Source organism: Physeter macrocephalus, chromosome 16 (genome assembly GCF_002837175.3).
Source record: "Physeter macrocephalus isolate SW-GA chromosome 16, ASM283717v5, whole genome shotgun sequence".
NCBI classification, from domain to species: Eukaryota; Metazoa; Chordata; class Mammalia; order Artiodactyla; family Physeteridae; genus Physeter; species Physeter macrocephalus.
In genome coordinates this window covers 97460798-97476992 of record NC_041229.1, presented here as the reverse complement: position 1 = coordinate 97476992, position 16195 = coordinate 97460798, and the positions used below count along the sequence as shown (strand labels likewise).

The 16195-nt window shown below is 40.0% G+C and overlaps 1 protein-coding gene across 4 annotated transcripts in view; it reads right to left on the bottom strand.

The window, feature by feature from the left end:
* Window positions 1-16195, bottom strand: part of LOC114488012 (centriolar satellite-associated tubulin polyglutamylase complex regulator 1-like) — a 157820-nt gene that overhangs the window by 7708 nt on the left and 133917 nt on the right. For 2 of the 4 annotated variants that reach the window (XM_055091557.1, XM_028501429.1), the window contains one exon: window positions 5697-7188. The exons of 1 other annotated variant lie outside the window; for it this stretch is intronic. In XM_055091557.1, the coding sequence (XP_054947532.1) occupies window positions 7180-7188 (9 nt within the window). In that variant the 3' untranslated portion in view covers window positions 5697-7179. Of the gene's footprint in view, window positions 1-5696; window positions 7189-14561; window positions 14797-16195 lie in introns of those variants that run through there. One more of the 4 variants, XM_028501428.1, reaches the window with a different exon arrangement.

Genomic DNA, 16195 nt, shown 5'->3' with positions numbered 1-16195 from the left:
GGGGGATCCTCCCAGACCGGGGCGCGAACACGGTCCCCCTGCATCGGCAGGCGGACGCGCAACCACTGCGCCACCAGGGAAGCCCCTATCATTCTTTTATAATAATGCGGCTTAGGCAGGTCCCCAAATTTGTCTGTTCATCAGAATCATCTGAAGTGCTTGCTAAAGTTACAGATTCTCTAGCCATACCCCAAAGTGGCTATTTGGGAACTACTGGACCCTAAGGATCATGAAGAGATAATTGGATGCTGTCTGTATTGGGGCACCATGGTGCCAATTCAAGAAGCCTATTAACCCTTAGACATAGTCCTCTGTCCTGTGTTTTCTTTTGTTTTTGCTTTTTACAAATTTTTTTATTGTGGTAAAATACACATAACAAAAAATTCATCGTAACCATTTTTAAGCGTACAGTTCACTGATATTAAGTACATTCACACTGTTATGCAACCATCACCACCATCCGACTTCAGCGCTCCTTTTATCTTGCAAAACTGAAACTATACCCATTAAACAATACCTTCCCATTCCTCCAGCCCCTGGAAACCACTATTCTACTTTCTGTCTTTATGGTTTTGATTACTCTAAGTACCTCACATAAGTGGACTCATACAGTATTTGTGTTTTTGTGACTGGCTTATTTCACTCAGCATGGTGTCCTCAAGGTTCATCCATGTTGTAGCATGTGTCAGAATTTCCTTCCTTTTAAGGCAAGTGATATTCTATTATATGTATGTACTGCTGTTTGCTTATCCATTGATCCACTAATAGTCATTTTGGTTACTTCCACGTTTTAGCTATTGTAAATAATGCTGCTATGGGCATGGGAGTACAAATATCTCTTTGAGACTCTGCTTTGGATATGTACACAGAGGTGGTAATTCTATTTTTAATTTTCTGAGGAACCACTATACTGTTTTCCATAGCAGCTGTTCCGTTGTACATTCGCACCAACAGTGCACAATGGTTCCAGTTCCAGTTTCTCCACATCCTTGCCAACACTTGTTCTTTTCTTTTTTTAATAGTAGCCCTCCTAATGGGTGTGAGGTAGTACCTCACTGTAGTTTTAATTTTCATTTCCCTAATGATTAGTGACGTTGAGCATCTTTTCATGGCATCTTTTCATTTCATTCATGGCTTACTGATCATTTGCATATCTTCTTTGGAGAAATGTCTATTGAGTCCTTTGCCAATTTTTAAATCAGGTGTTTTTTTTTTATGGTTGATGTCCTTGTGTTTTAACAGTTGTCAGATTTATTTTACATAGAGAAGGATATGGTTTGAGCTGCCAATACAGAAGTCATTTTTGAGAGATAGTATGCTGTTGTTTAACTAAGGTTAAACAGTCATTAAGAGCCCTCTCTGTACCAGGCTAGGCACTAGGGTTAAAAAATTCAATAAGTTATAGTCTTTGTGCCCAAAGAACTTAAAGTCTAATGGAGAAGACAAAAACTGATTTCAAAACAGTCTTGATAAAGTAATGACAGGGAGGACAGGGTTTAGCCTCCTTGGTGGGTTGAGGTAGAGGGCTGCTGAGGGCAGGTGTTCTAGAGGAGGTGCTACCTGAGATGAGTATTGACTGAAGCGGGAGTTTATCCAGGAGGAAAGATGGGGGTGGCAGGGCTACAGGCAGAGCCTCAGCAAAGGCATCCCCATGGCAAGCAACACGGGAGATGAGAGGAACTACCAGTACTTGAGTTCAGTATAATTGGAGAGTAGCTTTTCAGGCAAGGAGTTGCTGGAAACGAGGCTGAAGAGGGAGGCAGAGATCAGGTCACAGAAAGTCTTATGTGGTTCATTCTATCGATGGTGTGGGCACCTTTAAATGGTTTCAAGTAAAAGAATAATAGCAGCACAGTCAGATTTTCCTCGTATATAGATAACGTGACTGTAAAGGGAGCAGAATTTCAAAGGTTCAAGCAAGAACCGGAGCAATGATAGGGGAATCAAGAAGAAGCGACGGGAATCAAGAACTATTTTGAAGGGGAGAACAGTGGGACTTCTTAGCTGACTGAATGTGAGAGGAAAAGAGGAGTCTAGAATGATAGAGTATAATTTTGGGGAACCCACGAGGAGAGGCAGATTCAAGGGTGAGGGTGAGGAGTTCTGTTTCTGACATACTGAAAATTCGGTGACTGTCAGACATACCAGTAGTGATGTCTGAGGCTGACAGGCACTGCATGTGTGGGTCCGGTGCTCAGGGAGAGTTCAGGGCTAGAAAGTCATTTGCCTAAGGTAGTAGGAAAAATCAAAGGAGACAAGACTGCTCGGTAACCATGTGTAGTGAGAAAAGTAATGAGCCAAGAATGGAACCCTGGGATATACCAACATTTAAGACGAATACAGGAGAGTAACTTTTTTTTTTTCTTGCCCACCTCCCCTCCCCCTGCCGAGAGTAACTTTTTAAAAGACACTGAGGAGGACTGGTCAGAGAAGTAGGAAGAAAGAGGTAGTGGAAAGGGCATAACTTTGAAGCCAAACAGACTGTTTCGAATCTTTTCTCCACTACTTATTGTATGGCCTTGAACAAATTAGTTGTGAGCCTCAGTTTTCTTGTCTATAATATAGAGACAATACCATGCAGATTGTGATGAGGATTAAATGTGATACCGTAGGAATTATAACTTTAAAAAGTGCCTGTCACAATGCCTACCTCATTGTAGGCATTCAACAAATGTCATTTCCGTTTTTTGTTAGTCTGGCCCTTTTATGTTTCTTTCTCTTTAAGTAACAGGAAGTAGGGTATCCTTAGTTTTTATATTTTTTTTATAGCTTTTAGGTTAACTAAGGGTCAAATTGGAGACAGCTTGACCTCTGTCCATCTACATTTACTCTAAACTGAAGCCACAAAGATGCAAGAAATTCAGGTTTGCAATGGTACTCTCAATGTTCACATAACTACTGCTAATCTACTATGTTATTTCTGTTTTTCCAGGACACTAGTCCTTGGGAGTTACTTTGCAATGAATAGAATGGGTAAATAATAACATATTTGAAAAAGACTAGGAATTCTAACAATTGTTAGAGGTGACACCAGTTTCATTTTTGGCTCAAGGAAGATATAGGAGTTTTATGCATGGCAGTTAGTGAAAAGGTGCTGGAATGCTCCAAAGTATTAACATTAGAAAAGGAAAAATTCTACATGATTCAAAGATTAGTTTGATAGAGATTTTTTTCTACTGGAAGCTAAAACACTCTGTCAGGCCTGCTTTTAATAATCTGTAAGCTTCAATGAAGCAAGTATCATTTAAAGCTTTGAAGGGAGAGACAAAAGGGTGTTTCAAGTCCCGCAAACAATTTACTGCTCCAGTATTCCTAATAATCACGTGACTATTTTTCCTTTTGACTGGAGAGCAAAGGAAAACGGAAACCTGTGGAAACTGGAGTTGGACAAGAAACAAAGTTCATAGATGAAATCCTGTCTAATACTGGCAACTGAAACAAGACTCACCCCTTAAGTCCTTTGCAAAACTGACCCAGCTCAGTCCCTTTTTTTTTCCCCTCAGTGATTTTTAAGTGTCACAAAAGCCTCTTCAGGCTGAATTAAACAATCATGGGAAAGTTCTTTCAGGAAAAAGATGCAACGATTGTTGCACTTTGTCTTGACTATGCCCTCGGTAGGCCATTTCCCGGTCAGGAATTTACTTCTCTAATTAGAGTAATGAGCTCAAAAGAAGCAATTTTAAATCAATCAGTAAAGCAAAAATATCTCCAAATAACACAATAGTTTTATTTCTGTGATAATTACCTTCCTTTATTCCAAAATGAAACTGTGACTATCTCTATTTTTTACTGCACGGTTAAAAAAGATGACCTTCAAGAATCTATAAACTTGGGCTTCCCTGGTGGCGCAGTGGTTGAGAGTCCGCCTGACGATGCAGGGAACACGGGTTCGTGCCCCGGTCCGGGAAGATCCCACATGCCGCGGAGCGGCTGGGCCCGTGAGCCGCGGCCTCTGAGCCTGCGCATCCGGAGACTGTGCTCCGCAACGGGAGAGGCCACAACGGTGAGAGGCCCGCGTACCGCAAAAAAAAAAAAGAATCTATAAACTAGTTCCTGGGATACAGTAGGCACTCAATAAATACTTGTTGAATAAAAGAATGAATAAATAGAGCAAAACAATCATCTTCTCCTTACAGCCTCTGTTATTTTTGTATTAATCTAAGGCTAATTTAGGTTCATGACAGTCACATCATCCTGTTGCCCAATACTCAATTTAAGTCTCTTGTAGTCTTACTGTTAAGTTGCTTGTCATTATGCCTCTTTTTTTTTTGGGTGCACCTTGCAGCTTGCGGGATCTTAGTTCCCCCCGTCACCAACCAGGGATCAAACCTGCGCCCCCTGCAGTGGAAGTGCAGAATCCTAACCACTGGACTGCCAGGGAATTCCTATGCCTCTTGCTCTTTTCTTTCTTTTTCAAAATATTTATTTATTTATTTATTTGGTTGCACCAGGTCTTGGTTGCAGCAGGCAGGCTCCTTAGTTGCAGCTCACCAGCTCCTTAGTTGTGGCACGTGGGCTCCTTAGTTGTGGCAATGTGAACTCTTAGTTGTGGCATGCATGTGGGGTCTAGTTCCCTGACCAGGGATCGAACCCGGGCCCCCTGCACTGGGAGCTTGGAATCCTATCCACTGTGCCACCAGGGAAGTCCCCCATGCCTCTTTTTCTTGACCAGCTTTTTCAATCGGGTATTTTTCAAATTCAATTTTTATTTATATTTATTATACTTATATTTTCCTATTTGATTTGTAAAATGAGGCTGTTGCTGAAACACGTATCCCTGGAACACAGAGGTAACAGTTAACACACAAACAACAACAGATTAGATTCTCAGCCTCTTTGGCATCCTCTACATCACCTATCATGACACTCATTATACTTGTATTACTTATGCATTCACTCATCTATTTATTCAACAAATATTTACTAAGTCTTAATAAGTGCCAGGCCCCATTCTCAATGCTGAGGATATAGCAATGAACAAAAGGGACACAAATCCCTGCCCCTATAGAGTTTACATGAGAGTGCAGGCAGGGTCAGGCAAAACACAAGAAAAACACGTCATGAAAAACAAAATAGTACAGTGTTTGTTCCAGATTAAAAGAAACTAAAGAGACATGACCAAGTACAATGTGTAAACCTTGATTTGACCCTGGGTCAGAAAACAAACAGCTATTAAATATATTTGAGAACAACTGGGGAAGTTGTAATTTGCACTGGATGTTAGATTATGTTATGGAATTATTATTCATTTTCTTAAATGTGATAATGAGACTGGGGTTATGCAGGAGAAGAGGGGAATGTTCTTACTTTTAGGAGATTAAGTATGTAGGGGTTAAGTGTCATGATTCTTGTAAGGCAGTTTCAAATTATCTATCTATCCATCCATCCATCCATCCATCCATCCATCCATCCATCCATCCATCCATCCATCCATCCATCCATCCATCCATCCATCCATCCATCCATCCATCCATCCATCCATCCATCCATCCATCCATCCATCCATCCATCCATCCATCCATCCATCCATCCATCCATCCATCCATCCATCCATCCATCCATCCATCCATCCATCCATCCATCCATCCATCCATCCATCCATCCATCCATCCATCCATCCATCCATCCATCCATCCATCCATCCATCCATCCATCCATCCATCCATCCATCCATCTATCCATCTGCCTACCTACCTACCTATTGTGCACAAATGTAACAGATGTTAGCATTTGGTGAATCCAAGTTACTCCCATAACTTTCTTGTAGGTTTGAAAATTTTTTAAATGAAGAGTGGTGGGTGTAGGGGAAATCTATTGTATTTCTAGTCAGAGATGTGGGATGATTAATTGACTTGACTTTTGTTTCTCAATATTTTTCCATAAATGTGCTACTCCCTCATCTTGAAAAGATTTCCTTTCATTATACATATAGCAACACTGGTCCCGTCACTTTCACTTTTCTATTGCAGCCATAGGAAAAGTTGGGATATGGGATAGCCATAGGATAGGATAGGATATTCTCTCAAAATAAAATACCTCTTTGTTATGACTTTGTTATATCAACATTTCTTAAGTGGAGCAGAGGGTACCAGATATTATCTTGTTCAGCAACAGACACAAGAGAAACTGAAATAGAGATGTTTATTACGGACAGGTCCTGGAGGAAGCACAAAGCATACCTCAAGGAGCCACAGGGGGAGGTCAAGGCAGAGTGAAGACAGAGAGTGACAGGACCTGGAGCAACAAGGCTTTATTGGGGTCTGTGGGTGGAGAACTTTGGGGTTCCTGGGCTAAGGCCGGATTGGTCAATTCAAACCAAAAGAGTGGGCTTTTGGTAAGCTCCCATGGGGGCCTTATCTAAGGGACAAGGTGAAAGCCCTGGGAGGCAGGGGAGACTGCTAGTGGTAAAGTCATATCAGGAACTTATATTTGTTTGTGACTTTGCAGGCTGTTATCTAAGGCATGCACTTGCTGAGGAAGCTGGTATCATTTTAAGGTCTCTGCAGGCCAAACAAAATGGATTGCAAGGCAGCAAAATCATGGAGTAGCTTAGCTAAACTCTCAACACTCCTCAAACTTGATCTGAAATAATGCTTTTATAACTGAATTCAGAAAAGTAATATAATAATTGCAAAGTGTAGGAAAAATATAAGGACAAAGTGCGAAGGAAATAAACCGTGAAGCCAGTAATGTGGGGTGTGTATTAGAATCTTATGGTTGCTTTAACAAATTACCACAAACTTGGTGGCTTGAAATTTCTGAAATTTATTCTCCTATAGTTCTGGAGGCCGTAAGTCCAAACTGAGTCTTAACAGGGCTAACAGCAATGTGTCAGCGGCCTGATTCCTTCTGCAGATCCGGGGAGAATCTATTTCTTTGGCTTCGCCATCGACTAGAGGCTGTCCTCACTACTTGGCTTGTGGCCCCGCATCTCATCACCTTCCCCTGTCCACTGCTTCCAGCTTTCACATTGCCTTCTTCCTCTTCTGTCATAAAGTCTCCCACAGTCTGCCTCTTATAAGGATACCTGTGATTACATTTAGGTCCACCTGGATAAACCAGGAAAATCTCCCCCATCTCAAGATCCTTAACTTAATCATATCTGCAAAGTTCTTCTTGTCATATAAGATAACATTCACAGGGTCCAGGGATTAGGAACCTGGGTATCTTCGGGTGCCATTATTCAGCCTACCACAGAGTGAGAGAAAATAAAGGTCATATGAATAAGTAAGAAATAAAGGAGGCTGGGACTTACCTGGTGTGCAGTGGTTAAGAATCCGCCTGCCAATGCAGGGGACACAGGTTCAAGCCCTGGTCCAGGAAGATCCCACATGCCGTGGAGCAACTAAGCCCTCATATGAATAAGTAAGAAATAAAGGAGGCTGGGACTTACCTGGTGTGCAGTGGTTAAGAATCCGCCTGCCAATGCAGGGGACACAGGTTCAAGCCCTGGTCCAGGAAGATCCCACATGCCGCGGAGCAACTAAGCCCGTGCGCCACAACTACTGAGCCTGTGCTCTAGAGCCTGCGAACCACAACTACTGAGCCCGAGTGCTACAACTACTGAAGCCCGCGCGCCTAGAGCCCACGCGCTGCAACAAGAGAAGAACTGCAATGAGAAGCCCGCGCACCACAATGAAGAGTAGCCCCCGCTCACCACAACTAGAGAAAGCCCACACGCAGCAACGAAGACCCAATGCAGCCAAAAATAAATACATAAATAAAAATTTATTTAAAAAAAAAAAGAAATAAAGGAGGGAATCTTCACTCATTCTTTGAAAATAAATTAGAAGGCACAATGTCATTGCTCCTCAGAAAGGGTATTTCTCATCACCATAAAACACTTAGACTGAGCTGGGAAACCCGAATGGATGTATTCAGACCTTGGTTTGATTCTGTTGCACTAATTATTTAACTGCTATACCTCAATTTCCTCATCTTTAAAATGGAGATAATAATACTACTTAAATGGTGGTTGAGAAGATTCAGTATTATAATGCATGTAAAGATTTAACACAGTTCTTGACACATGGTGCGTGCTCATTAAATGATGGCTACTATTATAATTATTTTATTATTCACAGAACAGGCTGTGCAACCCTCGTGATGCTGAACCAGTACACAGTTTTTCCAGAGGCCTCTAGCGACCCCTTCTTCTATGTGCATTCTATATAAGTCAATAAGTAAAGCTTATTCAAGTGTCAAAACTTAAAAAAAATTTTTTTTAAGCATATCTTATCTCTAACTGTGTCACAAACTTCCTTGGCTTACTAAAAAGATGATAATAAACACAAGTAACCTTTTGTTTATCAACTCTGGTTCAACATTATGACTATTGCTTACTGCCCTGGCCATAATAGAAAGATAACCTCGATGAACAAAAAGATTAATAAAGCCTTTACATGTCCCCTATATGGTAAATGACCTTAAAATACTGTTTGCTTGTTTTAAATATGGATTTTCTCTTGTTTGTCTTTAATATGGATTTTCTCTTCACTGGTTCTCTAGTGACTTTCTTTTCTGATAACATTTATCACCACTGTCAGTGTGTGGCTAAGGCAACACTTTAGACCCTCCTCACTACTTCTTTATCTGCTGCTCCTGACCTGATCGGTACTTGAAGGTTATGCATTTATAAGTAAACGGATTCTCTGTCAAACTCTTGGGAGACTTTCTGCCTCTCCTACAAAGACACATATAAACTCTGTAAACACTGGCTCCTCAGGGGCCATTTTTACTTACTTTCAAATCAGTGACTATGCTCTGAACATGTTAGAAGTTCGATTGCTACGTTGGTGAGTTGCTAAGTAGCATTCTACCACATCAGACATTAGCCTGAGGATCTGTCTAATGATTAATACAAATCAAAACACTAGTAAATGAACCAGTTTAGGGTGTGACAATATCTTCAATTTAATGATCTTATCTTACAAAAGTGGCCCAGTGAATTACTCTGTCCACCTGGGGTTCAAGAGTTCTTATGCTTTTGTTTACAAAGAACTTTAGACAATCCTTGAGGCTGGTATGGATACTATGTATCCATATGTATATATAAACAGAGGAACTCTAGGTTACCCAGTGATTTAGCCATATTAATTCTTGTTTCTAAATTTTTACTGTCAACATCAACTCTCTGGCTTAATTGAGCCCTTTGTTGATACACTTTTTTGTTTGTTGGTTTAATTCCCCCCTAAATTACTCCTTGCCCTCAGGGAAGGTGTGTGAACTAGCAAAGTCTTCTTATCTTTGCTGCAGACTGGGGCCTCTCAGCCTTAGCTGTGGCCCATTTCTGGATGGAAAGGAGAGCAGGACTCATACAAGTTGATGTACTACACAGTTAAAATTGAAGAATTCTCATATTTGTTAAATATAAATATAGGTGTTTATATTTTATCTTAACAAAACCAAACAAAATCAATTTTTGGATTAACTGCCATTCAAACTATCCGTGTCACTGGTATTTGCAGGCTGACTATACATTTTAAGTATGCCTATTAAGTGTTAAATTTTTTTTATCAGTTATGTTCTTAATGCAATATATGCAGTACAATAATAGTTCATTCATTTTAGTTTACAAAACAGATATAATGAATATTGTGATATATGGTGCTTCCTTCTCTGTATTTTCCAGGGATCTAAAAAACCATGAGTTTTTCTTGTCCTGCTCACAATAGCTTTATAGTAAGGACCATGTGTATTAGGTGTATATTAGTAACAGTATAAAAGCAACTGCCATTTACGGAGTACCTGCTGTGTGCTAAGCACTATACGGAGTACTTTTTATAATGTGGTGGTTTTAAGGTCCACAAAATTCTATGATACTCCCCTCCCTTCCCCTTGAGTATGGGTTAAACTTACTGATTCACTTCTAAAGAATAGAATAAAATAAAAGCGACAGTATGTGACTTCAGAGACTCAGTCATAAAAGGTACTGATGCTTCCTGTTTGCTCTCTCTCTGAGATCACTTTTTCTGGGGAAGCCACTACCACATCATGAGGAACTTATGATGAAGAACTGAGGCCTCCTGCCAACAGTGATATGAGTGAGTTTAGGAGCAGACCTCCCAGTCCCATTCAAGCCTTCGGGTGGCTGCAGCCCCGACCCAAATCTTGATTTCTACCTTATGAGGGACCTTGAGCCAGAACCACCTAAGTGAGCTGCTCCTGGATTCCTGACCCTCCGGACCTGTGTGACATACGTATTTATTGTTTTAAGCCTCCACGTTTTGGGGTAATTTATTATACACTGATAGATAACTAATACATATATATTTAACTAGTACACATATATTATCTTTTTTATTCCCACAACCACCATGGAATAGGTGGTATTATCTTCATGCAAATTAGAAAACAAAGGTTCAGGTGGTTAAGTAATTTATTCAAGGTCATAAGCAAGTAATGGTAGACGCATGACACCAAGCCCATATTCTTTGTACTATATTATACTATGGCTTTTCAGGTCCTGTTTCTTTCAGGTAGCTTATTAGCTATCTCTCCCACCTTTGATTAGCCTGCTATCAATGCTTTCATGCAAATAATGGATTAGGAAAAAAAAGAAAGGCTTAAGAATAGTCCAGAATCATACTTCTGGACTATTCCCTTCAGCATGACATGAGCTCATTAATTAGCACATTTTGATACGACTGTTCAACCAGTTATATGTTGTTCAACCAGCCTGTATTCTTTCTGCTTCTTCACAAGGATATCATGGAGATGTTGCCAAGGTCTCGTTGAAACCCAATTAAACTATACAAATACAATAAATATAGCTAAATATTAATCTTATGATAAGTATAGCTAAAGCTAAGTACAGCTTTCTCCCAATTTGTCTGGTGATGCCTTCAAAAACGGAATAAGTTTGCATTAACTATTTCACTTGCTCCTCCTTCAGGATTATTGCCATTACCATCATTCATCTTTTATCACTCCCATCACAATAATCACTGATTTTGATAAATAAGTGCTTTACACACATTATTTGATTTACAACTCAGGACTACCCTGTGAAGTAGGTTCTCTTATTATTTCTGTTTTACCAATAAGGAAATTTGGCTTATAGAGATAAATAATTTGCCTAATGTCATTTTACTAAGAAGTGAAACCTGGGGTTGAAATCGGGCCTTCTTTACCCACCAAGCCTGGGCTCTTTTTCTTTTCCTTTTCTTCTCTACTCTACTCATCTCTTCTCTCCTCCCCTTCCTCCTTCCCTCATCCCCTCCCACCCCCTTCTTTTTCAATAAACTCTGATAGGCTTACAGTGACTACAACTTCCTTTTCTAAATACCTACAATTTATTCTTTTTAATAAATAGTTGAAGAATATCACCCAAGATGGATGGCAAGGTCATCAGCCTTCAGTCTGCTGGAATGACCTTCTGACTCCAATCTTCCGGAACTTCTCCTCTCCACCTGCCATGCCACCCTCTCCCTCCCCATCCCCCATCCCCTCCACACAACGTGCACACTTTCTGCTTTTTCAAAGACTGCCAGCAGTGGTTCAGCCAGTTTATCTACTGGGCCTCAGCACCTCAGAATGTAAATTAGGCCCAGAAACTTGAGCTCATTTAAAGCAGTTAGGTGATCTCTTATAATCTCAGCTATATTTGATTTCATTCTCTGGAACCAGTGTTTATTTTATCTTTTCCAGTCCAAAGAGCATCCTCTTTGACTGAGAAGACTAAATCAAAATAAGAGGTTTTGCTTTCTCACTTTCATTCATTAATATTATACCACCCACCTAGTCTTCATTGTTCTTTTTTGCTCTGATGTAATTTTTTTAAAAGGAAGACTTTTTATATTGTCTTCAGTATTTTGTCACAATTCTCAGTTTCCCTAGTCTCTTATTTTCCCTTTAATTTAATACAGTAAAAATATAAACATTCATTTGTATATATAGTTGATCTTTGAACAATACAGGGGTTAGCGGCACCAGCCCCCCATGCAGTTGAAAATCTGCCTATAACTTCTGACTCCCCCAAAACTTAACTACTAATAGCCTACTATTGACCTGAAGCCTTACTGATAACATAAACAGTCAATTAACACATATTTTGTATGTTATATTATTATATACGTATTCTTACAATAAAGTAAGCTAGAGAAAAGAAAACATTATTGGGCTCACCTGGTAGTGCAGTGGTTAAGAATCTGCCTGCCAATGCAGGCGACACAGGTTCGAGCCCTGGTCTGGGAAAATCCCATGTGCCGCAGAGCAACTAAGCCTGTGTGCCACGACTACTAAGCCCGCAAGCCACAACTACTGGAGCCCGCAAGCCACAACTACTGAAGCCCGCGTGCCACAGCTACTGAAGCCCACACACCTAGACCCTGTGCTCCGCAACAAGAGAAGCCACCGCAATGAGAAGCCTGAGCACTACAATGAAGGGTAGCCCCCGCTCGTCGCAACTAGAGAAAGCCCGTGCACAGCAACGAAGACCCAACGCAGCTAAAAATAAATAAATAACAAACAATAAAAGACATTGTTATGAAAATCACAAGGAAAAGAAAACACATTTACAGTACTGTACTGTTTTCATTCCGTTAAGTTTACATAGTCTGTTTACAAGTGAATCATCTGTCAGTATCTACAACAATATTGTCTTATACGATACAAAACACTGCAGATGTTACACGTATTACTAACACTAGACATCAAAAATGAAAAGCTAATGTGGAAAAGAAATTCATATTTATTTCCAGGTATAATGATTCATGTATTGATAACGAAGAAGCAGCAATACGATTACTGTACGGTAGCCTAGCCTATACACAAATGAATAAATCATTATAAAATTTGTATGGCATACAGTATTATGGTCATATTCATAATACAGTACTGGAAATATTGCTACATTTAGAAAAAACCACTTACCTGTGATGACAGGATGATACAAAGTTTCTCCAATTACAAGAAAGAGAGGCATACTGTATGGTAATGTAATTCTTTGGAAGCAAAGTTATAAAACAGGAAGAAAACTAACAGATTGTTAACTTTGTATTAAATAGCACTCACCTTATGCTTGTGTAAGGACAAACTAACCACCTCAATACCAGTCTTGCACACAGTGTTCTACATAATGAATACTTAGGTGATAATGATGGTGATGACACAAAAACATCTCATACAGTTCTTGCTGTTCAGTTATTACATTTTCACACGAAGACACCCACACATACATACCCAACAGATAAGTTTATGACATGATTATTTACTCTTCATTAAGTGGAAGTCTTCGCGTTGAGTAGGCTGAGGAGGAGGAGGAGGAGGAGGGGTCGGTCTTGCTGTCCTAGGGGTGGCCGAGGTGGAAGGGGAGTCAGCAGAGGCAGGCACACTCGGTGTAACTTTACGGAAATATATCATAATTTGTCTGACATTTTTGCCGTTTCATTTCTCTAAGAATATTTCTATATAGTACTGATCCTTCTTTTACTGTTTGCTTTAGTTTCAGAGCCTGTATCATAGAAGAATAACTGGAACCCTTCTGCCAGACTGTCTGAGGTCAGTATGTTTTCTGGCGCTACTTCTGCGTCTTCTTCTTCATTGCCTCGCACTGGTTCAAAAGCAGTCAACTCCACCAGGTTATCTTCTGTTAATTCCTCTGGTGTGGTGTCTATTAGCTCTTGAATTTCTCCAAGATCCATATCTTGAAACCTCTCAAACCAACCCCCACAACTTCTTTTTTTTTTTTTTTTTTTTTGCTATATCCACAATCTCTTTCATTATTTCCTTGATTGGCTCTGTTGTAAATCCTGTGAAGTCATGTACAAAATCTGGACACAGTTTTTGCCAGCAGGAATTTTTGTTTTGGGCTTGATGGCTTTCACGGCTTTTTCTATAACAAAAATGTCATCTTCAATGGTGTAATCCTTACAGACTTTCATGATGTTCTTTCTCTCTATTGGGGTTCTCTTTCATAGTGCTGACAATCCTTTCCATAGAGTACCATGTGTAATAAGCCTTAAAGGGCCTTATTATCCCCTGATCTAGAGGCTGAATTAGAGACATCGTGTCTGGGGGCAAGTAGACCACTTCAGTGCCTTCAGTGTTGAATTCATGGGGTTCTGGGTGGTCAGGGGCATTGTCCAATATCAAAAGAACTTTAAAAGGCTTTCCCTTACTGGCAAGGTACTTCCTGACTTCAGGAACAAAGTGTCAATGAAACCAGTCCAGAAAAAGGGCTCTCGTTGTCCAGGCCTTCTTGCTGTACAACCAAAAGACTGGCAAGCTGGTGTTTATCTTTTTCCTTCAAGGTTTGAGAATTAGCAGCTTTACAGATGAGGGTAGTCCTGATCATGCACTTGACTGCATTTGCAAAAACCAGTAGAGTTTAGTCTATTTCTTTCTGCCTTAAATTACGGTGCTCACTTCTCTTCCTTACTAATAAATGTCCTTTATGGCAATTTTTCTAGGATAGGGCACTTTCACCTGCATTAAAAACCTGTCCAGGCAGATATCCTTTCTCCTCAATGATTTTCTCAATGGCTTCTGGGAACTCATCTGTTGCCTCCTGGTCAGCAGAAGCCCCTTCTCCTATTATCTTGACATTTTTTTAAGCCAAACCTCTTTCTAAAATTATCAAACCATCCTTTGCTGACATTAAATTCTCCAGCTTTAGATCTTTTACCTTCCTTTTGCTTTAAGTTGTCATATAACAATTTCACTTTTTCTCAAGTCATATTAAAGTCTATAAGCATGCCTTTCTTATAGCAATCCTGCACCCAGATAAAAGCTGCATTTTCAATGATATAAAAAGTGCAATATTCCAGGGAGATCAGCTCGGTGCTTTGTGACCACCTAGAGGGGTGGGGTAGGAAGTGTGGGAGGGAGACGCAAGAGAGAGGAGATATAGGGATATATGTACATGTATAGCTGATTCACTTTGATATAAAGCAGAAACTAACACACCATTGTAAAGCAATTATACTCCAATAAGATGTTAAAAAAAAGTGCAATATTCAATATTTCTCAAAAAGAGCAAGGTCTTTGCGACTGCTGACCTAGCTGCAACGATGACTTTATGAATTTCCCTTTCTTCTTTCTTTCTTTTTTCTTTTTTCTAATAGTCCTTATATTGCATTCATTTATCTTGAAATGGTGGGCAACTGCAGCTGCAGACCTCAATCTATGGTACATATCAAGCAGTTCAACCCTTTCTTGTCATGTCATGACTTTTCTCTGCTTCTGGGGAGCACTTCCAGCATCACTAGTGGCACTTCGTATGGGCCCACTGGTGTTTTTCAAGGTTTACAGTATTGTGCTAAACATGATGAAAAATACATGTGATCTGCAAGAGGTCACCTTTTACTGTGATAAGCAGTACTGGAGATATGAACTGCCCAGGTGGAGATGATTAGTGTCACATTTTAAGTGGATACTCACGATGCTTGAGCTCCCTGCAAGAGCAACAGGAGGTGGCTACAAAATTATTACAGTTGTACAGTATGCACTAGAGTTAATTTTATGCAGTTATGATTTAATACTGCATCTTTATGTTTGTTTACATTTCTCTAGAAAGTGAATGATGCCATATATGGTCTGTAAGTATGTGCATAAGTTTTTATAAATTTATAAATTTTAGCTTTTTATAATATATTTGACTATTTTATGGTAGCAAATGATAAAATAGACCACCATCTACATTTATTTTAGGCATTCATGACCTGCTTAATTTTAAAAGAATTTTTTTTAGATACTTCTAGGATACATGGTTCATCTGTGAGTTTTTTCAAACTGTTGCAAATCTCTAAAAAATTTTCCAATATATTCATTGAAAAAAAATTCGTGTATAAGTGGATCCATGCAGTTGAAACCCATGTTATTCAGGGTCAACTGTACTCTGAATGAGCACTTTGCTAGATGCTAGGAACACAGGGGTAAGCAAGATAGAGAAACGTTCTCATGAAGCTTACAGTCTAATGAAGAAGACAGAATTTAAGCAAACAGTTATATGTATGAAAAGTGTTAGGAAAAGAGCTTATAAGAAGCATATTAAACCTTATTTAAAAGTTCAGGGCTTCCCTGGTGGTGCAGTGGTTGAGAGTCTGCCTGCCGATGCAGGGGACGCGGGTTCGTGCCCCGGTCCGGGAGGATCCCACATGCCGCGGAGCGGCTAGGCCCGTGAGCCATGGCCGCTGGGCCTGCGCATCCGGAGCCTGTGCTCCGCAACGGGAGAGGCCACAACAGTGAGAGGCCC